Source organism: Oryza brachyantha, chromosome 2, assembly GCF_000231095.2.
Source record: "Oryza brachyantha chromosome 2, ObraRS2, whole genome shotgun sequence".
In the NCBI taxonomy this organism is placed as follows: Eukaryota; Viridiplantae; Streptophyta; class Magnoliopsida; order Poales; family Poaceae; genus Oryza; species Oryza brachyantha.
In genome coordinates this window covers 20,090,789-20,115,083 of record NC_023164.2, presented here as the reverse complement: position 1 = coordinate 20,115,083, position 24,295 = coordinate 20,090,789, and the positions used below count along the sequence as shown (strand labels likewise).

General features: G+C 39.5%; 1 protein-coding gene across 1 annotated transcript; it reads left to right on the top strand.

Moving 5' to 3' along the window:
• The first annotated feature begins 2,682 nt into the window (after positions 1-2,682).
• On the top strand, positions 2,683-23,283 carry LOC102699658 (BEACH domain-containing protein C2-like). Its single transcript, XM_015834080.2, has 31 exons — positions 2,683-4,366; positions 6,056-6,843; positions 7,415-8,104; positions 8,858-8,992; positions 9,253-9,357; positions 9,497-9,610; positions 9,710-9,786; positions 10,215-10,296; positions 11,035-11,343; positions 12,035-12,654; positions 13,266-13,350; positions 14,340-14,534; positions 15,714-16,262; positions 16,350-16,493; positions 16,704-17,144; positions 17,531-17,685; positions 17,865-17,934; positions 18,031-18,114; positions 18,195-18,251; positions 18,327-18,395; positions 18,477-18,563; positions 18,708-18,824; positions 19,056-19,205; positions 19,314-19,398; positions 19,469-19,589; positions 20,057-20,153; positions 20,230-20,343; positions 20,767-21,133; positions 21,437-22,242; positions 22,338-22,460; positions 22,690-23,283. Exons 1-31 carry the CDS (start codon positions 2,683-2,685, stop codon positions 22,747-22,749), a joined length of 8,580 nt encoding a protein of 2,859 aa, XP_015689566.2. The 3' UTR covers positions 22,750-23,283.
• Positions 23,284-24,295: the final 1,012 nt, after the last annotated feature.

The window sequence follows — 24,295 nt, the reverse complement described above, 5'->3', positions numbered from 1 at the left end:
TGAGGCGCTGCGTCAGATCGATCAAGAGTCCGGAGATCAATCTGATACCTATCGCATTTTCTCGCAAGGCTTGTGACTATCCACCGGCCGTACGGACATGCTCCCTATGATATATTTGCTTTTCTTTTATATAACAAATCTAGATAGTAAGATCTAGATATATTATACTCTAGTGGTGTAAATTTTTTTTCTTTGATTAGTCTACACTGTTATAATCTGAACCCACTATGATCTAACGGTATATATTTTTTCTTTTTCTTCGATTAATCTACACTGTTATAATCTAGACATAGATTTAAATTAAAACTTAAATATAAATTTTAATTAATTATTAGTCAGCCCCTGACCAGGCTAGCTAGCACGTACGATGGCAAAAAAATAGCAATGCACAACGTTGCTCCCCATAGGAACCGAACTCAGAACCTCGGTTCGGGCGCTCCATGGCCAACCGAACAAAAAAAGTTTACGATTTTATAATAGTTATATAGATAATAGATTATATTTCTTATACAAATATAGCTACTAATCTGCACCGTTATAATTTGGATTCACTATAATCTAACGGTCCATACATTTTTTCTCCGAATAGATTTTACTTCTTATACAATTATAGCTGTCGATCTACATCGTTATAATCTAGACCCACGGTGATCTAACGGTCCATATTTTTTTCTTTTTTCTCCGATTAACGTGGTAATTTTCAGCCTCCAGAGCGAACGTGAAGGCTCCATTCAAGTCTGTCTTTATATTATAATAGATAGATAGATATTTTGAGTTTCTAAAATCTTTCTTGTGGGTTCTCTGTGTCTAATATAGTTCTCTTGTGAGACTATGTTCTTTTATTGATGAGTATGGGAGATTATCTGATTTTTGTGATAACTATGTCATAATATAAACAATGGAATTAACTATTAGAAAGTAAAAAAAATACTTTATAAAGATAAGACGATGATAGACTTTATAAAAAAATCACATTTTTTAGTTGTTGGGGGAAGTATGTGCGCAGAGAATAATCAGTGTAAAAGAACCAACCTGACTATGTGAGCAACTTGTAGGCTTAATAAATAAACAACCCATAAAAATGTTTTCGAAAGCAAAATTTGACATAATGCAAATTTTGATTAGCTCATTAAGAAATTGACTTGAGTTATATATGGTTGGCTATGGAAGTTGTAGGCCAGTTAAGGGCTGGAATGGAGCAAGGTTTTTCTAAAAATTAATACTATTTATATAAAAATATAAAAATATAAATAGGTGAAAACAAATTGTGAAAATATGGCCCTGTCGAACTTTTCATGGTCGTCAGGGCTCTTGTCGAGCAGAGGACAAACAAAAGGACCCTATCGAATTGAGCTACACCGGTGTGGACCATGTTGAACCCCTCTATTCGACAGACCCCCTCCTAGCCAGACTCGTGGGTCATATCGAACTTTCCTCGTTAGACAGACCCCTCCCCATTGTGAGCCCTATCGAACTCCCCTAGTTTGATAGGCTCCCTCTCGACCAAACTTATTAAAAGTGGAGGTCTCTGTCGGACTGGGCCGTGTTGATAAGTCCTATGTCAAACAAACATATGTCAATAGGTTCTCTAACAACCCGCCCCAATTCATAGTGTCATTTTTTTTGCAATTTTTAATATCTAACCTTTACTTTTGTGATTTTACATTTAAATGATATTACTTTTAAAAAATATGGAACAACTGAGCCACATGTCATTCATCCGTTGTTTTAGGACTTAATCTAAAGGTGCTAAAATCGAATGATTCAAGTGAGAAAATCTGTCGATACACGGATAGGCAATCCCAGGTTGATGCTGAAAGATTTAGGAGAAGTCATCCTTAGAGCAAGTTTAGTAGTATAGCCAACTTTTAGCTACAAATTACCCATAGCCAATTTGTATAGTACTAGTCATATACTACACAATTAATATTCGGCTCCACATGTCATACACACATATGTCTTGGAGTCCGGCAGCTGGCTATAAATCTGTAGACCGCTGCTCTTCTTTTTTCTCTCTTATCATCTTAAAATATACTAACTATAAGAGCTTATAGTCCGGTACTTGCTCTTATAAACATGGCACAAATATCCACGATAATCCGCAGCCAAAATAATCCACAGATCATTAGGAGCGGGCATGGGTCGGGGTTCTCTGTGCCATCGGCGAGGCCCAATAGCCCATTTCGCTTCCCACCCGAAAATCAATCAGCCCATATTTCTGCACAGAACCACCTTTTCGTACTGCAAATGCAACGCTCGGCCCACACGCGTTTCGTCCAGCCGAAACGGGCGTGACACCCCGAACCCGTAATTCGGCCCAGCTAGAAAGCAGCCGCGACCCGTGAACCCGCGACGACGCCACTGCTTCGCCTTCCTCCGCTTCCCCCCCTCTCTCTCCTCCTCCGCCTCTCGGGCGGCCACGGCCTCGGCCTCGCCATGCACCATGCCATGCCACCGCCGCTATTCTCTCGCGAGCATTCCCCCCCCCCCCCCCCCAAACGCTTCCAGGTTCTCCCCGACCACACACCTCAGCCTCCACCGTTTCGCCCCCCAAAAAATTCCTTCCCCATTTTTCCCCATTGCGTTTGATCCTCCCAAAATCTCAACGGCTCCAGGAGCTAATCGATTCCTTCCGCGTTCTATTGATTTTTTTTTTTTGTTCCTATGGAGTAAGTCTACGTGATGGGGGAGGAGGACGCGCGCGAGATGCCTGGCGATTCGCCGAGGCTGCCGTGGGAGCCCGGCGACGCCGAGCAGTTCGACGCCGCGTCGCTCGGCGAGGAGGCGTACGTCGTCGACGAGGAGGAGGTCTCGGACGCGGAGATGAGCGAGGGGTCGCCGGTGGCGCCCTTGGAGTCCCCCGCGCCGCCTTGTCCTCCTCCGCTGCGGAGGCGACTGGCGCCGGCCGTGCCGTCGGACGTGCCGGAGGAGGTGGTGCGGGCGGTGGACGCGGTGATCATGGGCGGCGGGCTCGAGCGCCTCCGCGAGATGGTCTCCGGGGAGGACGGGGAGGTCTCGCACTTCATCGTGGACGTGCTGATGATCACGATGGGCGGCGTCGACGGCCTTGACGAGGGGGCAGGCGACGGCGCCGTCACGGTGCCTAGCATCATGTCCAGCTCGCGCGCGGCCGCCATCGCGGCCGAGCTCCTCCCCTACCTCCCCTGCGGCGTCGAGCCGTCGCCGCGCACTCGCATGGCTCGCGCCCTCCTCGCCACTCTCAGCTCCTGTACCCGGAACCGCACCATGTGCACCTCATCGGGTCTTCTCGCCACCCTCCTCGACGCTGCAGAGAAGCTGTTCGTCGGAATGGGTCAGAGCAGCAAGTGGGACGGAGCACCGCTTGTGCAATGCATTCAAGTGCTAGGTGGGCACTCGGTTACTGTCAAGGACCTGCATTCCTGGCTTCTCCTGATCAAGAAGGCGCTTGGGACGTGCTGGGCCACGTCGTTGACCATCGCGTTGGAGAAGGCTGTTGGCTGCAAGGAGGCCAAGGGTCCTGCAGTGACATTTGAGCTTGGCGGGGAGGGCTCCGGCTTGCTCGCCCCTGCGGAAAGCCGGTGGCCATTCTCGAACGGTTTTGGGTTTGCAACGTGGATATATGTTGAGTCATTCTCGGACTCGCTCAACACAGACATGGCTACAGCCGCAGTTGCGGCCGCTGCAGCATCAACGTCCGGGAAGTCATCACCGTCAGCTGCAGCCGCTGCTGCTAGCACACTTGCCGGAGAGGGGACGAAGCACATGCCCCGGCTTTTCTGTTTCCTCACTACGGATAGCCATGGTGTGGAGGCCTACTTCCATGGCCACTTTCTGGTCGTGGAGAGTGGGGCTGGGAAGGGGAAGAAGGCTTCTCTGCATTTCACTTACGAATTCAGACCACAGTGCTGGTATTTTGTTGGTTTGGAGCACACAAGCAAGCAAGGCCTGCTAGGGAAGGGCGAGAGCGAATTACGGTTGTATGTGGATGGGGAGCTTCATGAGAGCTGTCCATTTGAGTTACCTCGCATCTTGAAACCTCTGGCCTTCTGCTGCATTGGGACGAACCCACCACCAACTATTGCTGGCCTTCAGCAGCGCTGGCGACAATGCCCATTGTTTGCGGAAATGGGTCCAATCTACATATTCACGGAGCCAATTGGGCCGGAGAGAATGAGCCGGATAGCTTCTAGGGGTGGCGATGCACTCCCTAGCTTCAGCAATGGCGCTGGTTTGCCTTGGAAAGCTACAAATGCTCACATTAGGCACATTGCAGAAGACAACTATACACTTGATATCGAGATTGGAGGAAGCTTATATCTTCTTTATCATCCTAGTCTACTTAATGGCCGATTCTGTCCTGATGCGTCACCTTCTGGTTCAGCAGGTTTGTTTTATATTTGCATGTTTCTTTCTACTAGTGATGTGTCTGTGTTAACACTACAGTGTCAGAATATGCTTAATAATATATTATCTGCCAAATTTATTTTCATGTAAAAATACAACCTATTTCTAATTAGTACAGAGTATAACTTATTAGGTGTTGTGTTGAACAACCCACTGTAACCAAGATTGGTGCATACATACTGTGCATAAGATTCCATATCATTGAACAATCTTTTGATTGATTAAATAAATTATTTGAATCGGAAATCAAGTGACAGTAAAATAAGTCACACTCACTAAAATTTATTTTTCATATAATTGATGATATTGTTGATCATTGAAATGTCTATTTTTACTTAGAAGTGAAAATAAATAGAAGAAATAACATACACCTAGCAGCTATGAGCCACTACCTACCGCTGCCTGATCTACCGATGTGTTGCTGCTCGATTTGCCTGACTAGGCTCAGGTGTAGAACTATGACGTCTAGACCGATGCCGCCGCTCGCATGATCTGCCGTGTCCAAGTTGTTGCTTATGCGATCCAACATCCAAACTCTGTCATAGACTCTAGCCTCAGCCTGCTTCCGAATTATTACTTGCAAATATGGATAAGGCATAATTGTAGGAGCTACATTATTGGAAATTGTACATCTTTATTTTTATAGAAAGCTCATAACTTTATATGGAAATGGTTTATCTTGTTCTAGAAACTTTCTTAATTGAAATTGTATAAAAATTTCTTTCCACCATCATTTAGTAATCCCCCCAAAAAGATCTTAATTAAGGATAAATCGTTGTTTTAGCAAAATATAATGTTCTACCTTCTAAATTAAAATGTATTTTTTTATACTGAAGTAATCTCAATATTATATCACCGGGAGATGACAAGATTTGACTGTGTTCTAAAGAGCTGATAACTGGAGCTTTTTTTGACACGTAAAATGAAAAACTTTAGTAAACGTTTGATTAAGTATTAAATTAAATTATCACATAAATATATAAAGCATTTTATACATTCAGATTGACAAGTAGCTTATAGTGGGAGCATTTTTTACATGGTGATATTTGTAATATTCCCTCTGGTGAGGGATGAGTGCGAAATGGTCATAGGCTGGTAACCCACGGGATGGGGGAAAGGGTATTGGAGATGATCTGGACCTTTGATTTGATATAGATGGATATTGATCATTGGATCTGATGGGTGAGGATCGTAGAAGTGATGACCTGCAATTGGTGCACTATAGGGTAGATTGCCATCCTATCCGCCTGGTAAGTTAAGTGGATTACAAATTGCCAGTCATACTTTCCTTGCTTACTCTCTACTCTCTTACTTAGCAGCTGAACCATAGTCTAGTTACAGGCTTACGATCCTGGTCAATGGTTACAATAATGATTCTCAATCAGTTATAAAAGATGTCTTGTCCTATTACTCCCTGCTTGGGTTGCCTGCTATTTCCTAGCACACTCTCCATAATTTTCCATCTCCCAATTTGGCATCAATCATGCCTATATTGAGTATTAGTCCAAACACAATGTCATAGTCCCATGCTGTTAACGATTACCAGGGACCAGGGTGTTTCTAATAGGTGCCAAAACACATAACATGCATAATATTACTTACAAAGGGACAAAGGCCTGGGCTTGGTTCAGAAGAATCACTACTCATATTATCGTTTGTTGAATCTCAGGTACCCACAGAAGACCTGCAGAAGTTCTTGGGATGGTTCCTTTATCATATCGAGTGCAACCTGCGGAGTCATTGTGGGCATTAGCTTACGGAGGTCCGATGGCTTTGCTACCATTGACTGTGAGCAATGTTGCAATGGATAATCTGGAACCTATACTCGGGGATTTATCATTGTCTCTTGCAACTGCTTCTCTTTCTGTTCCTATTTTTAGGATTATTTCGCTGGCAATTCAACATTCTGGAAACAAGGAAGAGATATGCCGTGCCCATGGACCAGAGCTTCTATCGCAAGTGTTACATTACCTATTAGAAACACTATCAAAATTAGAAAGTGGGGAGAAAAAGATACTGAGTGACGAGGAGCTTGTTGCAGCAGTTGTATCTGTGTGTCAGTCTCAAAAAAATGATCATGGTCTTAAAGTGCAGCTCTTTAGCACTTTGCTGTTGGACCTGAAGATGTGGAGTTTATGCAACTATGTTTTGCAGAAAAAACTTCTATCTTCACTGGCTGACATGGTTTTTGCAGAATCTGCTTGCATGTATGACGCGAACGCACTTCAGATGCTCCTTGATGGGTGCAGAAGGTGTTACTGGGTAATTCATGAAGCAGATTCAATCGATACATTCACATTTACTGGAACTGAGAGGCCTTTAGAGAAAGTGAATTCTCTTGTTGATGAGCTATTGGTTGTTATTGAACTGTTATTAGGAGCAGTATCTTCTTCATTGGCTTCTGATGATGTTCGCTCTTTGGTTGGATTTGTTGTTGACTGTCCACAACCTAACCAGGTAATTGGAATTCGCCCTTTCCATGAAGCAAACACCGCATCGTTTCTCCATCTTTTTCTTGTTCATTGTGATGATGTTTACATAACTTGGTCCTTTCATATCTAATTTTTTGAATCTTTCTGGTTTGCTAGTACACTTAAAGGCTCACACATTAATACATATTCTGATATGTTGGTTTCAATCAGGAAACTAGCATTAGTTTTCCAGGCATTATGATGATATTTACACTTGATTCTTTCATATCTGTTATTTTTCATCTTCATGGATCATTTGAACTTGCTAGGCTCACACCTTAATATATAAGCAGATCTGTTGGTTTAAACACAACAAAAATTCAATGAGAAAGTAGTACCCTGTTAATTGCATTATTGCCAGATTTCGAATTATAAAATGTTTTTTTCGCAATTATTTGCTGCTAAAGGTTAAATGTGGTTTCTATGTTTTGTCATATAATTTCTACTTTCCTTTAGTTAATGAGATACGCACCAAAACCATGATCTTAACCTACATATTTTCTTTAAGTGGTAAGGAGTAAGAGGGCTGGCGATTTTAATATTTGCTTAATTGTCAGGTTGCTAGGGTGTTGCTCCTCATCTATAGATTGATTGTACATCCAAACATATCTAGAGCTAACATCTTTGCTCAGTCATTCATTTCCCGAGGAGGTGTAGAGGCATTACTTGTTCTTCTGCAAAGGGAAGCTAAATCTGGTGATAACAATATTTCCGACAGTTGTAATGTACCTCAAAATTCTGTGTGGAATGCTGGTTCTGACTCAAAATCTACTAGCAATGATTTGGATTTGAAAACTACTTCTGGTGAAGCAAACTGCAACGGCCATAAGACTCAATCACTGGAGCATCATGAACCACCCTGTCATGAAGGCAGCAGTGAACCTGGAGTTGCTAGCAAATGGTGCTTATTAAAGAATCAGTTCCTAAAGAATCTAGGTGGCATTGACTTTCCAAATCTTGCAGACAATGTTCAGAACAACATATACAATATCGATAATGGAGATGGAGTTCTTGTTGGAATTGTTCATGTTTTGGGTGCTTTAGTCGCATCAGGTCACCTTAAATTTAACTTGCCTACTGCAAAGCCAAATTTGCCCAGCAGTTTTCTAAGTACCTCCAATGGCGAAGGCAATTCCATGTTTGAAGACAGAGTTTCTTTGCTGCTGTTTGGATTGCAGAAAGCTTTCCAAGCAGCTCCAAGAAGGCTTATGACCAGAAATGTCTATAGAGCTTTAATTTCTGCTGTGGTATGGTGTTTCTTTAAGCCTTTAAGTTCCTTGCGAGTAATTGGTATACAGCATATTTCCAGCATTACACTGATGGGTCCATTAGTGGCATAGTCATGACTTTTAGGATTACGCTGCAAACATAAGTGGCATATTCCACCAAAAATACTTTAACATGAACCTCTATAGTTCAAACAGAATTGTCAGCTGATGAGTCTTTATGATCTTTAAGAGACTAAGACGTTTTTACATTATTATTGCTAGCTTGAACAAAAACTTTAGCTCAACAAATTTAACCAAGCATTTATCCAAAGTTGGCCATCCATGTGTTTGGCTTCTATTGGGTTATATTTATCCTTTTTACTGGAAATATTTTACTCACTCCATCCATAAAAATAAGGGATTTTGGGCACTTTTGGAAAGATTAAAGAAGAAAAAAAAGACTATGATGTCCTCATTAGGGGTGTTTGTGGGTAAAATGGTAAGAATTGAATGACGTGATCGATGTGACAAGTAGTACTCCAAAATCCCTTATATTTGTGTACAAAGAGTAAGGCCCAAAATCCCTTATATTTGTGGATGGAGGACTTAATTTGTTTACCATTTTCTCAATTGCCTTGGAAGTATTTGAATAAGAGACATTGAAGAGCAATTTTATGCTAATGGAGGCTCTTAAAAATTTATTTTACTTTGCTTCTCAGTAGTGGAAGTTTTGCTCAATATAGATTCACCTGCTTACTCTGAAATTCTTTTGACTTGTGTTCTTGAATACAGATCAATTTTCCTTCAGCAAATGATAGCTTGAACCTACATGATTCTGGCCACCGTGTTAAGCATATTCCACTTCTGTTAGTTCTACTCCGCTCTCTTCCATTTGCATCATGGGCATTCCAAGCTCGCGCTATTCAGGTGTTTTTTACTGTTTTTCTTTTAATTTAAATTATATCTTGAGTTTTTTTTGTGGGCTTTAAGAACATGATGTTACCACAGATAGCATTATTGGCATTGATTGAACCACTATCATATAACAGTGCATTTAAATACATGATGTGCAGATGTTTTCTAAATGTTAAAATGAGTACCATGTTTTTTTTAGTGTGGTATATTATCTTTCATGAAATCTCTTATATGTCCTACTTGATAACTTATTGCCTTTTATATTATTTCAGGATCTTCTATATTTGGCTAACAGTAATAGTGAGAATAGAATAGCACTGACTTCCATTGCAGAATGGCCCGAATGGATTTTGGAGGTCTTGTTGTCAAATCATGAGGTAACATTTCTGTGATAACAAATGAAAAAAATTCTAGTGACTAGTGAGGGTTAAATTAAGAGGTGACACGTGTATTCTTCCTCTTTTTTCTTTTGCTCACTCACTACTGGAACTTCTTATGTATAAAACTGATATGTAGATGGGTGATAACCATGGTTCAGTTGGTCCAAGCTTAAGTGAGGTGGAAGACAACATATACAATTATCTAGTTAGTATGTTGGAACATTCGATGCTGCAGAAAGATGGGTGGAAGGCAAGTGATTTTGATAGCCTGTCTTTCTATTTGACATTAACTTACTTTATAGGATTGTGAGCTTTATTTGTATTTAACCTTTTACTTGGGTCGGTCCAGGATGTAGAGGCAACAATACATTGTGCAGAATGGCTTTCATTGGTTGGAGGATCTAGCGCTGGGGACCAAAGAATTAGGTAAAAAAGAAGTAGCATTGGCCCAGTAGCATGTTTTCTTAGTAACTTATTCTGGCCATGAATTATGTATATATCGTGCTGTCATGTTTGATCTACTAGGCACTAGCAGAAATTTTGAGGTGATAAACCACCAGAACCAATAAGGTTGTTGAAGCATGAATATTTACAGGGCGTTGCCTCGTATAATTTAAAATATCCCTTATAAATATCTGTTTCTACCTTTTTAAGAAAGGTTCTAGATTAGTGTGCAGCCTTTTGTGCTTTGTTACATCTCTCTCTCACTCTCTCTTATCTGAGAATCCAGACGTGTTTTTTCGTGTACTTGCAAATACTACTCTGTGTTTTTCTTGAACTATAGTGAATATTGGTGCTTAAAACATATGACAATCTTGATATGTTAATGTAGTTTGCTATTTTCTTCTTTTAAGGCGTGAGGAGGCATTACCAAGTTTTAAAAGAAGATTGTTAGGTAGTCTGCTTGAATTTTCTGCCCAGGAGCTTCAAGTTCAGGTAGATGCTACTTCTCTTACAAAATATGTTCCTCAGCCATGCTTCTTGTATATTTTGTTGTTGCTATTTTCTACCTCATCAATTTTTTTAGACATTTTTACTCCCAGTTTGTGTAAAATGGTGGCAAATTTGGGGAATAAATCGTGCAATAACTCTGTTTTGTTTTCTTGGTATTATGTAGAAGCAAGTTTACTAGGATTATAAGTGAAACTAACTAACTCATGGAATTAGTACAAGAAACTACACGATTATTCTGGCTTCTAACTTCTTCAACCTTCTAGAACTCCAAAAACCACCTTCCCTGACTTATGTTTCTGCTTAGGAAGGAGTGTAGGCTTACGAAATAAGCATAGGAATAAGCAGCTATCTGGTAATAGCTTGATATCACAGGACTCCTATACTTGCTCGGCTAACTAGGTCCCAAAATCGAACAGAGAAAACTTGTGTTACCACACTTTCATTTCATGATTGTACATCATTTTCATACTACCATCATTATTGATATTTCCAGTGAAACAAAGACTTTATCACTTTCCCTTTGTTTTTCCAAACTTCTCTTTTATTGTGCTACTCTTGAAACAGAATTAGTTCTTCATGATGTTGCACAGAAAACTCCAGTTCAATTACTTGTGAGTTCGTTCTTAGGGACATAGCACATATTGTGTCTATGAAGGTAGAAATTATTCGGTTGAATTCATTAGTCCACAAATGACGTTCTTTTATTATTTATATCTATAGCAGACTGAAGGGATCACTGCTGCAGCAGCTGGTGTTGCTGTGGAGGGTATGATGTCCAAGGAAACCAAAATCCAATCAGAAAAAGTTACCCATCTCTCTGTAGCCTTGGCTGAGAATGCAATTGTTCTTCTGATGCTCGTAGAAGATCACCTGAGGTCACGCAGTCAACATTATTTCTCATCCTGCTCAATTGATAGTGCTGCATCTCCTGCCTCAGTGGCTTCATTGAGCAGGACTGGTAGTGAACCTCTGGATGCAGGGGGCTCAAGGCAATCTCTGTCCAGTGATGCTGGTGGTCTTCCTGTTGATGTATGTATATCTAGAATGAACATACATTATCATAATTTTATTTGCATTATTTCAATCTAATGTTCAGTAATATGATAGTGGAACTCCAATATTCCCTCTTTTTCAATGTTTCTGCATGTGACCAAATCAACTTCGGTTGTTTTCATTTTATGAATTCCCTATATGATACTACGTTTCATAATATAAGACTTTTTAACCTTACCTAGATTGATATGAATGCTAATAAATCTAAACATATATACAAATTATATGCATTCATCAATGGATGAATCTAGGAAAGACTAGAGATTCTTACAATATGAAATGGGTATAGCATATCTTATCTTTGTCTAATGATAAATTTATAAGTAGTATTCCCTCTGTCCTATACTGTAAGACTTTCTGGGTTTGCCTAGATTCATCCATATATCAATGTATATGTTTTTTATATGTGTCTAAGAAATGTCTGTAAATTACTAGTAGCTGGTGTGCCATTCTAATGGTGTATATTGTTCCTATTATCACTATTATCTGTCCTGTCTACTCTCTGTATTCTTTCTTACTCAACAAACATGGATACAGGCTATTTCTTGGTAACACGTGTGAGTATAATCCAAAAGGATATTTCATAGCCCAAACTTATAAGTTGCTTTCAAGTACTTTTCACAATATTTTTGTAAAATATATCTTTATTGGGTGTAAAAAACTTCAGGTTCTTGCTTCTATGGCTGATACAAGCGGACAAATTTCTTCTGAGGTGATGGAACGTGTCACTGCAGCAGCAGCAGCAGAGCCATATGGATCTGTTAGGCATGCATTTGTATCATATGGGAGCTGTGTTTCAGATCTCTCAGAAGGTTGGAAGTACAGAAGTCGATTATGGTATGGTGTATGCATTCCACCTAAATCCAATATCTTTGGTGGTGGAGGAAGTGGTTGGGAATCTTGGAAGTCTGTTCTAGAGAAGGACTCCAATGGAAACTGGATTGAACTTCCATTAGTGAAGAAATCTGTTATGATGCTGCAGGCACTTTTACTAGATTCTCGACTTGGGGGCTGCCTTGGCATTGCAGGGGGATCTGGGGCTGGCATGGGTGCGATGAGTGCACTTAATCAGTTGTTGGATAGTGATCAGCCATTCTTTTGCATACTTCGGTTGACACTTGCTTCAATCAGAGAGGATGACAATGGGGAGGATGATATTTTTATGAGAAATATTAGCATTAAGAATGTCATATCTGAAGGATTAGGCTCTCAAACTGGAAGCATGATGACATGTGATGATAATTCATGTTTGCCTTCCAGAAGACCTCAATCTGCACTTCTATGGAGGTACATAGCATATAACTGGAAAAAAGTGTTGTGACTTTGAATTAATAATTTGTTCAAGTCATATTCTGGAAACCCATACTTCGTAGAACATTAGGGAAAAATGCTCTCAGCTCAGTAACCTTGCAAATATTTATAAATTAGAGACTAACATCTATTTTCAATCTGAGAGCTGGTGCCTACTGGGAGTCTGGGACATGCCTACAAATGCCATTCTCCAACCTGTATTATCCTCTAGTGTTACTGAACGATTTGCTCCAAACAAGAAATTGGTTACAAGAGTCCAACATTCAATTGTGCCACATTTCCCCCCTCTTCTGTTTTTTATTTGGCTGAAATCAAACAGGGAACCTAATGAAACTATATCTGCACTGAATTCCTAATCCCTTATTTCAAGTGGATTACAGGTAGTATTGGAGTTTTTTTTTCTGTTAATGTATGTTTCTTGCACAATTATGTGAATTAAGATATGGTGATAGTACTGATGCTTTTGGGGGTTACATCATTATCCATTGTTTCTCAGTGGTCTCAGCCTATATTCCAGACTAATTGTTTTTTTCCGTTATCTCTTCACCGATATTTTAATTCATATTTGTAATTCTTGTTTTGCACAGAGTGCTTGGTCCTATTCTGAATATGCCTGTTTCTGAATCTAAGAGACAGAGGGTTTTGGTTGCATCTTCAATTATTTATTCAGAGGTAATTTTACGTTTCACTGCAATGGAAGCTTATTATCTGCATCTAACAACACACCACTGTACCATGGTATAATCCAGGTTGAGAAACTCAATGAAGTCAACATAAACTGTAGTGCAGTCAACATAAGCTGCAGTTGGGTTTTCTTGTCATCAGATATTGAAGTGTCATGAAATACGATGCAAAACTACCATGGTAGATTTTGTATTTGGATGAATCTTTTAATGATTTTTAGTGTATCAATGTAACCTTCATCAGATCATTCACCCACCCACTTCCTGAGGCCAACTTCTTTTTTTAACTATACATGACTGACCATTTAGGAGAACTGTTATACCATGTATTGTCGCCATCATATGCCATGAAGTTTTTTATGGTGCTAAACTTACATCTATTCCATTTGCAAGGAAAGATATAGCATGGTCTACATGATATGCCCTTAGCCATAAAGGCAAGTCGTGAAGTCATAACGACCTATTTTTATGGTGCTACACTATATGTAAAAGGAAAAAAGTATAAGTCCAAGAGTTATGGGTCGCATGAGCCAACCTAGACTATATGGAACAGATGCTACACTTAACAACTATATAAGCCTTCTGTTTTAAGAAGGAAAAAAAATCTTCTGCTCATCTAGTGTATTTATGATTCACTATAAGCCATAATCCATATAAAGATAGTCCCTCCATCTCAACATATAAAATTTTACTTGAACCTTCTAAAATAGTACCAGCTAAAGTTGCCTTATACTATCCCCTTCTCAAAACATTAAAACCTAGTACTGGATGTGAAACAATCTAGTATTATGAATCTGGATAGAGGTAGTATACGGCAACTTTAGCTGGTACTATTTTAGAGTGTTCAAGTAAAATTTTCTATGTTAGATCTTGAAAATTTGTGGAACTCTATGAGCTGCTTTTTGTTTGTTTTTAAGTACATAAGTGAGTAAGCTATTATATTATGCATTATTCATAATGTTGTTTCTATCTTAACAGGTATGGCATGCCGTAAGTAGTGCCAGAAAACCATTAAGGAAAAAATATGTTGGATTGATCATGCCACCATTTGTAGCTGTCCTGAAAAGATATCGCTCTGTTTTGGTTGGTATTCATGAGCTCACATCTTCAGATGGACAAAATCCACTAGTTGTTGATGATTGTGCTTTGGCAGCAGACACTTTACCAATTGAGGTAACAATTGATTCTTCATTGTTCATAAGCGAGTCGTGATGGATATGAACTTAGATTTTCTGGCGCTTGCACTTTTGCTTTATGCCTGTATCAATGAATGCTGGTTTTACATAGAGTTAGAAGTTCTGGCTGGTCATCAAGCCATAATAGTTTGAATCTTATAAGTAATAGCTATATAAAAAATGCTATTTTTGCACAGAGAAGCCTGAATTTGGCTAATTACCTCAAATCCTCATTCTTCTTAACAATTGCTTACCACACATTTCCATTTCATGTTTTTGAAACCGTGTGCTGTGTACAGTCATAATTTTATCCCAGTATTTCTCCTTTCTTTTATGTCTAGTCTCTAGAGTAGTTCAAGGAATGCCTCAGAGCTAGTTCTCTCAAAAAATTAAGTTACATTTTTGCATGGAGTAAAAGTTCTGGCTGGTGATCAAGGTCATCAGCCATAGTTGTTAGAACCTTACAGATTATGAAAAAAAATTGCTACTTTGCAAAGAGTCTGAATTTGGATAATTAGTAATTACTCCCTCCGTTTCACAATGTAAGACTTTCTAGCCTTGGCTAGATTTATATGGATACTAATGAATCTAGACATATATATAAAGTATATGTATTCATCAATTGATGAATTTAGGCAAGACTAGAAAGTCTTACAATATGAAACGGATGTAGTACCTTAAATCTTCATTATTCTTAAGAATTGTTGATGAGGCATTTCCATTTTGTGTCCGTGAAACTATGTGGTGTGTGCTGTGTACAGTCATTAATCATCCCGGTATTTCTTCTTTCTTTTTATCTCTAGTGGTTGCAGTGACCTGTGTAGCACTCTAAGGCCCTAAGTTCAAATCTTCATAGGAGCGAATTTTAGATTGGGTTGTTTGAGGTGCTAAGTTCCTCATTAAAAAGGCTACATACATCTAGTTGGATGTAGAGGTCGGATAAAAAAATACCCTTCTCTAAAAAAATTTAAAAAAACTCCTTTCTTTTTATCTCTAGTCTCTTGAGTAGTACATGGAATGCTTTAGATCTAGTTTTCTCAAATATTTTAAACGATTTAGATCATTAGCATGACCAACTATTATGCGAGCTTTTGAGAAGGACCTCTCTAGTTCTATGCTTTTCTTAAAAGGTCTATGTGTTTATGGTGAGATTATTGTATGTGTCTTTTGAACTCAGGCTGCTGTTTCAATGATATCACCTGGATGGGCTGCTGCCTTTGCTTCTCCCCCGGTTGCAATGGCATTGGCCATGATTGCTGCTGGTACCTCTGGGACAGAAACAATAACACCACCAACAAATAAGTTGCGCAGGCGTGACACCTCACTTCTAGAGCGTAGATCCGCTAAACTACATACTTTCTCAAGTTTTCAGAAGCCTCTTGATGCAACACCAAACCTACCAACATCTGCACCAAAGGACAAAGCAGCTGCAAAAGCTGCTGCCTTGGCTGCTGCTCGTGACCTTGAGCGTAGTGCTAAGATTGGCTCGAGAAGGGGTCTTAGTGCTGTAGCAATGGCAACTTCAGGACAAAGAAGGGCTGCAGGTGATATTGAGCGGGCCCAGAGGTGGAATACATCTGAAGCTATGGGTGCTGCTTGGTTGGAGTGCCTTCAGTCCGCTGATTCAAAGTCAGTATCAGGAAGGGATTTTTCTGCCCTTTCATACAAATATGTTGCACTTCTTGTTTCCAGTTTTGCATTAGCACGAAACTTGCAACGAGTTGAGGTATGTTGATATGAACTGGAAAACTTCTGCTCTGATATTTAGGATTTACTTGTCAATACACCACTCAGACAAATTTTGGACATGCAGATGGAGAGGCGGACACAGGTAGATATTTTGAATCGTCGTTGTGCATCTACTGGAATTCGGGCATGGCGGCGTCTTCTTCGTTGCTTAATAGAGACAAGTAGGCTCTATGGACCTTTCGGGGAACTTTTGTCTACTCCTGACAATGTATGAACAGTCCTGCTTTTCCTCTAGACTTTTCCTTTTATATTGTATTATTATTATTATTTTGAAATTTCTATCCTTGATGACTACTTTACGATGACAGGAATAAATTATTTCAGTCAACAGGAAACTGTACATCTTAACAGTAAACAATATGTGTGCTACTTTTTTTCTTGTAGACATCTTGATTAGCTATTCAATTTCTCTACACAGATTTTCTGGAAATTAGATTCCACAGAAACTTCATCAAGAATGAGAAGATTTATGAAAAGAAACTACAAATGGTCTGAACATTTGGGTATGGCTGATAATTATGAGGAGCATATGCTTCTATATGATGGCGCAGAGTCCAACAATGGCCACAGGGAAGATGGAGACTCTTTATTTCCAAATGCCCTTCGAACAGATTCTTCCATTATAGTAGCTGATGCAATGCCAGTAGTTGGCGGACACGAAGATACCGAGCAGACAGAAACTGAGACTATCTGTAGCAGTGTAGATGATTCAAGTTCTGACTTTTCTAGTGTTCACAACTTGGTTCGGTCTACCGTGGTTGCACCGTGTTACAGTTCTGGCAAAAACAGTGAGAGAATTATTATTGAACTGCCTTCGTTGTTGGTGTGTCCATTCAAGGTTGTGCGGGGAACCTTCCAAGTAAGTGATTTCTAATGTACGTACTTTCACTTGTATATTTTTTTATGCATAATGTGGTTTCAAATTCAACCATACAACTTCTAATTAGTGCCATCATTGTTCATGATTATGACATATTGATTAAAACTGAAGTTATAATAATAATGTCTGCACATTCATGCTTCCCTTCTGTTTTAATGAAGTTAAAATTATTGTTGTATATCTTGGTCTTAACTGGATCTAGTCAATCTCGATTCTCTGATGAACTTACCTAGTCATGTTTGTCATAACGAATTTTCCAGCATTACAGTTTTTCTTTTCATTTCGATTCATTCATGGCAGTGTTCTGCTTCATCTCCAATGTAATATGTGAATGGATATATTAAGCCTATAATGATTTTCCTCAGGTCACATCAAAGATGATTAACTTTATAATCGATGAGCATATGAGTGATAGTGACAGTTACATGGATGATGCGGCATCTACTAGTGGCCAATACGATCAGCAAGATAAAGATCGGAGCTGGTTCATATCTTCACTTCATCAAATTTATAGTAGAAGGTAAACGGTTCTTTATTGTCACACAATCTTTTCTTTAGTGTTAACTGCTGTAGTGTTTGTGCTTTTGTCATCTGTCCTCATATACTTATGGAGTATGGACTACTTAGTTAGCACTGACCATTTATAGTACTTGCATGTTGTGTCTCATACTGATTTAATCATTTAAATGAAATGTGCAGATATTTATTACGCCGGAGTGCTTTAGAGCTATTCATGGTAGATAGGTCAAATTTCTTCTTTGATTTTGAGGTACATCCTTGATGAGACTCTAGTTTGCATCGTTGGAATCACATGCACCCCTACAGCTGTCTAAATATTTTTAAGATGTATATGATTTTTATCTAGGATACAGAAGCATGTAAACAGGCTTATCGGGCAATCGTTCATACCAAACCTCCTTATGTGAACAACATTTTCCTAGCTACCCAGGTTGGTATTCAGTGAAGTTCTGCAAACTTGAATGTTAAAATCTGCCCTTACTGAAGTTTTAATCTATTGTATTTTTTTAGAGGCCTGAGAAAATCTTTAAAAGGTTACAGTTGACAGAGCGCTGGGCTAGATGGGAGGTATCAATGCAATAAGCCACCTTTTTCTGCCCCACGGTATATTCAAGATTTAAATAGATCCATCTTATTGTGCAGATTAGCAATTTTGAATACCTGATGGAACTGAACACTCTTGCTGGGCGCAGTTACAATGACATTGCACAGGCATGTTTGCCTCATAACTCTTATTTTCTAAATCGAATAAATATATTACTGCGCTTAAATGATCACTAGCTATTTATGCAGTACCCTGTTTTTCCATGGGTATTAGCAGATTACCACTCCAAAACATTGGATCTGGAAAATCCGACCACGTTCCGGGATCTTTCAAAGGTAGATCATGTACCTTATTCCTTGCTGCTGCTAGTACTAATTTAGACCTCTTTTGTTTATTTTTCTTCTTTTCTATCATTTACTATGGGAATGATATCTTTTTCAGTAACTACTGGTAGTGATACTTGAAAATTTTCAATGCAGCCGATTGGCGCTCTGAATCCTGCACGACTGAAGAAATTCAAGGAACATTACTCTAGTTTCAACGATCCAATCGTCCCAAATTTTCACTACAGTTCTCATTACTCCAGTCCTGGCATGGTACCTTTTCTTAGATTATGCATGTTTTGAGTTAGCATTTCGCTTGTGTATTTTACCTTTGTTTGGAGTTAGATTAATTTATTATGTCATCACATTTGATTAATTGGTTCTTGACTGTTCATCTATGGCAATTCCTCCTGTAGTTGAATTGATGTGGCTTTACATATTTGGTTTATTTTAATATACCTGGATTTCTGATCTATTGGGCATTGACATAAGCATTTACTGCAGGTGTTATATTATCTTGTCAGGATAGAGCCTTTTACTGCCCTTTCTATTCAGCGGCAAGGTGGCAGCTTTGGTCAAGATGATCGTATGTTTTCTTGTATCAGCAGAACATGGAATAGTGTCCTTGAAGACATGAATGATGTAAAAGAGTTAGTAAGTTTTGTTGAAAAATGTGCCCTCAATTCATTGTGATATATTGTGCATTGCTTAGTATCTAATCAGAATCTTTGGTGGAACCTAATTATCTGCTTATTTCTCTAGGTTCCAGAGATGTTTTACCTTCCCGAGTTATTTACTAATGTGAATTCGGTTGACTTAGGGACAACTCATATTACTGGGAAGCTATGTAAGTTTGTCTCATTCTGTATGCTTAAGACAATGGGGCTGAACCCCGTTAATGTTGAGTTATACTGCAGGCTGCGTCCAATTGCCTCCTTGGGCTGAGAACCCAATTGATTTCATATGTAAACACAGGAAGGCTCTTGAGAGTGATTATGTGTCTGCTCATTTGCATGAATGGATCGATCTCATATTTGGGTATGTTATTGTGTGTTTTTCCTTTTTGTTGTCACCTCTTAACTGCATTGCATCATTTTACTTAATCATCTGTTCACCTGCCCTACATATGTTTGCCATTGACATCAGTATCCTGCCCCCATCCTTCAACCACTTATTCAACCCACTGGTGTTATATCGTTTTCCCCAAAATTGACCTGCCAGAAATTTTCATGCTGGAAATACTACCTGCTGTTGTGGCTATCAGGGAATATTTGGTTGACATAGATGGCAGATGTAAAATTTCTTGTGATGGTATCTGCTGCTGCTGATGATGATAAATATTCACTGATATTTTTGCTGACAGAAACAGTAGAGTTGAATATATTATCTTGTGTCCTAATATTGTTTCCCATAAAAAATAAGAGGATTGTATTGATATTATATATTATATCTTCTCAATCTCTATGTTAACACCCTTTAGTCATCAACCATTTGTCCTTGTTCAGACATAAACAAAGAGGTAAAGAAGCAATGGTGGCTAACAATGTTTTTCCCTATGCTACATATGAAGGGATGGTGGATATTGATCAAATCATTAATCCAGTAAGTATTCCACATTCAACTTTCACATTTTGCCATTAGCTAGCTACTTGTTCACATTGTGCTGAAAATGCCGAAGGTGCAACGGCGATCTATACAGGATCAAATATGTAATTTTGGGCAAACACCATCTCAGTTGCTGACAGTCCCGCATACAAAGAGAAGGCCATTGACAGACATCTTAAAGCTGCAGGTAGGTTTCCATTTTTTCTGTGTTTTACAAAACAAGATGCCCCTAATTGGTAAGCATGCTGGCGTGTAGACTTTTAGAGTACAGATTTAAGCAATTTAGAGCAGTCGTCATCAAATAATACAGAGGTTCACGAGTAAGCGACATACTTCCTGATTTAAAATGGCATAGCATATTCAAGGGAAAGATACGATGTTCTTGAAGAGTTTAAGGCATTGTAATCATAGGGATATGACCATCTCCATGTTTGCCTCTAGGACATATACCAACATGAATTGCGTATTCTGTAGTTCTAAAAGAAGTCAAGCTGCCTTATTTCACATGTTGTCCTTGGTTTTTGCAATTTGGCATTCATCAATGGTGAATGTTGGTAATTCATGATTTAGTTGTGTTTGAAGTGACATATCTCTTTGTTTTGCTGTGCAGACAATATTCCGGAACCCAAATGAAGTCAGATCTTATTTACTACCTAATCCAGAAAACTGCAATGTTCCTGCTAGTGCAATGCTTGTATCCGATGACTCTATTGTAGTCGTAGATGCAAATGTTCCTGCAGCACATGTGGCGCTGCACCATTGGCAGCCAAATACTCCAAATGACCCAGGGACACCTTTCCTCTTTCATCATGGAAGAAATGCCATAAATTCTAGTGGTGGTGCAATAATGCGTATCTTCAAAGGATCTGCTGGTTCTGTAGACGACTGTCACTTCCCAAGGGCTATAGCGTTTGCTGCCTCTTCAATCCAAAATTCATTGGTTGTTGTTGTCACATGTGAGAGAGAGGTTATAACTGGTAATTTTTCACTTTCCCCTTCAGTTATATTGTTGAAAAGATAGTATTTTTTTTCTCTTATTCATTTTCTATGTTTTATTTGTAAAGCACTCCTAGATTTTTTTTCGGTTGAAACCTGGTGTTCAAAGTGAGATCATACAAGAAACTACCATCTCCATTAGCTCCTGCCTAAAATACTGTTTTTTATTTTGATTTAACTGCATTTCTTATGTTTTTTTTTTCCTTTTTTGAACTGCCTTTACACTGAACTATCATCAAACTGCCTCTGCTGTTTCTGATGCCCTTTTTTACTTCTAACTGTAGGGGGGCATGCAGATAATTCCGTGAAGTTGATCTCCCCAGACGGAGCACGGACCATTGAAACAGCATTTGGGCATCTTGCTCCTGTGACCTGCCTCGCTTTGTCTTCAGACAGCAATTATCTTGTCACGGGATCTCGTGACACAACAGTCATACTTTGGAGGATACGTCAGACAGGCTCTTCACGTAAGAAAAGTGCTCCAGAACCTCCACCATCTACACCAACAACACCAAATAGTCCTTCAGCCTCTGGTAATAGCAGCACTAGCAATCCAAGCAAAATTTTACAAACCTGCAGGAGGCGACGAATTGAAGGTCCTATGCATGTACTAAGAGGGCATCTTGGAGAAGTAACTTGCTGTTCTATTAGTTCTCACTTGGGACTTATTGCTTCCTCTTCAAGTACGTCTGGTGTCCTTCTACATAATTTGAGGACAGGTAGGCTCATTAGGAAGCTGGATAAGCAAGAGGCACATTTATTGCGTTTATCTTCTGAAGGAATCATATTGATTTGGAATGAATCAGAGAAAAGATTATCGACATTCACTGTTAACGGAATCCTGATCGGTACCTCGGTTCTGACACCTTTCTCTGGGCGAGTTAGTTGCATTGAGATTTCTCTGGATGGTCAGTTTGCTTTAATCGGAACATGCTTGTCCAGTAGTTGCAATCGTGCTGGTTTAAGTGCTATAGGTGATGATTACGAGCCTGACAAATCCAATGGTGACGAGGATTTACCAGAATCGAATGGGACCAAATTATCTATCCATGTGCCCTCGATCTGCTTCATTGATCTATACAAACTTGAGGTGAAAACTACATGAAAACTTTTTCAGCTTATTGTTGATCCTCTTTAGTTCCTATGACCAGAATTCTAATCAATGAAGAATGTATCCCCTGCCAGATAATTCATACACTAAAACTAGGGGAAGGACAGGACATTACAGCAATCGCTTTACACAAAGATAACACTACTCTTCTTGTTTCGACGGCTGACAAGCAGCTCATAGTCTTCACAGATCCTGCTGTAAGTGGCCCAGTTCCTAAGTGTACCATAGATCATGTAGTTTGGGGGGGGGGGGGGGGGGGGGAACATGCCCCCCCAAAAAAAAAAATCATTGCATTTCATTTGTTAGAAGAATCGTTTGTTACAACAGAGCGGCTAAAGTTTCTTCCAGGCCTAAGCCTGGTCATTACATGTTAAAGTTCACATTCGCAAAAAACTGACATGTTTACCTGTTTCCTTAATGCTGCAGTTGAGCTCGAAGATAGCGGATCAGATGCTGCAGGAAGCCGACGGGGTTCTCGAATCGTGAGCTTGCTACGGCTGATTCGCGCTATTTTACCCAATGAAGCTCCAATGGACCAATTTTGCAGCGAAAAGGTGTAGGCGACGGGCAATTGGCTTGATCGGAATTCTGTACAGAAAAAGAGAATGGGGCCCTTGCTAGATTTTGGTCGTATAGGAGGTACACGACCAATTGCTACGGTTTTGAGGCCCGCAATTTCACATGCTATGTGCACCGTCGAATCTGCCTTCAACAGCTCTCCTGATAGTGTACGCCTACCTCGCCATCCTAGTTCTCCGTGGTCAAAGTGAAAACCTACCATACCACACAAGGTTCTGACCCATCTTGGTACTGTGCGGTCGAGGGATTTAGCAGCAGTATCGCAGTGTTTGTATTAGTTGTGTCAGGCGTGCGAAACAGCGTGCCAATATGGACGCCGTGCCGCTGCCGTCTCTGTACAAAATACTATCCAAGAAATTAATCATGTGACTCATAAAAAGAAAATTAAATCGATTGTACTGTCCAAAGAATGAAAAACTTAGGACTTCATATTTCCCCAATCCAACACATACCAATATAAAGCTAATGTTGTGTTCGTTTGGGGATTAGGAACCCTTCATCTACCTCGCTAAATAGACCATGAATTAGTGGTATTAACTAAAAAATTAGAAAAATGAACTAATATGGTTTTTTAAACAATATTCTTATAGAAAATCGGTTAAAAAAGTCTCATAGTAGTTTGGAAAATGTGTGCATAGAAAACTAATAGAAGTTAGAAAACTGTCTTGCCGAATACACCCATGTAATATAATGGTTATATTTCATTTTATTCCATTCGGGGACTCCCCCTCCTTTCCTAAAAGAGTCAAGGTCTCTCTGGACTCCTCTTTTGCCTCTCTCCCAGATTTAGAAAAAGGGAGGAAGAGGGCCTCTTGACGGGAGTAATTCCTCGAAAAGAGATCGTTCCCAGCATCCTCGAGTTTATAGTCAAACTCACCTTCATCCATCTTTCATGGACTGGCGCGGGCAAGCGCCAATGTCTGGAGCAGGAGATGGAAGCTTGGGTTGAGGAGGCTGTCAACGAGTCATCAAAGGCGATAGATTGGTTATATTCATTTTCACAAACTATAATATATTGATCTTCTACTTTTACGAACACCAATATAATGATGGCTTCAAAGTTGAATTCTTCATGGGATAATAAAATGGCTAAAACAAAATCTTTGTGGGGCTGAGGAAGTTGAAGTGTTCCACACCAAACCGAAATTCAACTTGTCCATTTCCCTAGAGTCATTTTGAAATTTGTTATGAGTAAAAATGTATGGTTGGTTTTAAACCTAGACCGAGGCATTATCTAAGTCCACAAACTTATCAAATACATGTCTAGGTTTCTAATCTTAATTTAATGTACCACTCAGGTTTAAGGTATAAATGACGTGGTTTAAGTACTAACATAGCCATTACCGTGGCTAGAATATTGTCTTTAGGCTGATCCCATACCGTTTGTTTCCAAACCGATTCAGCAATTCCCACCGCTCTTCATAGATTGGAATATCTATTTGTGTGGCTTTAC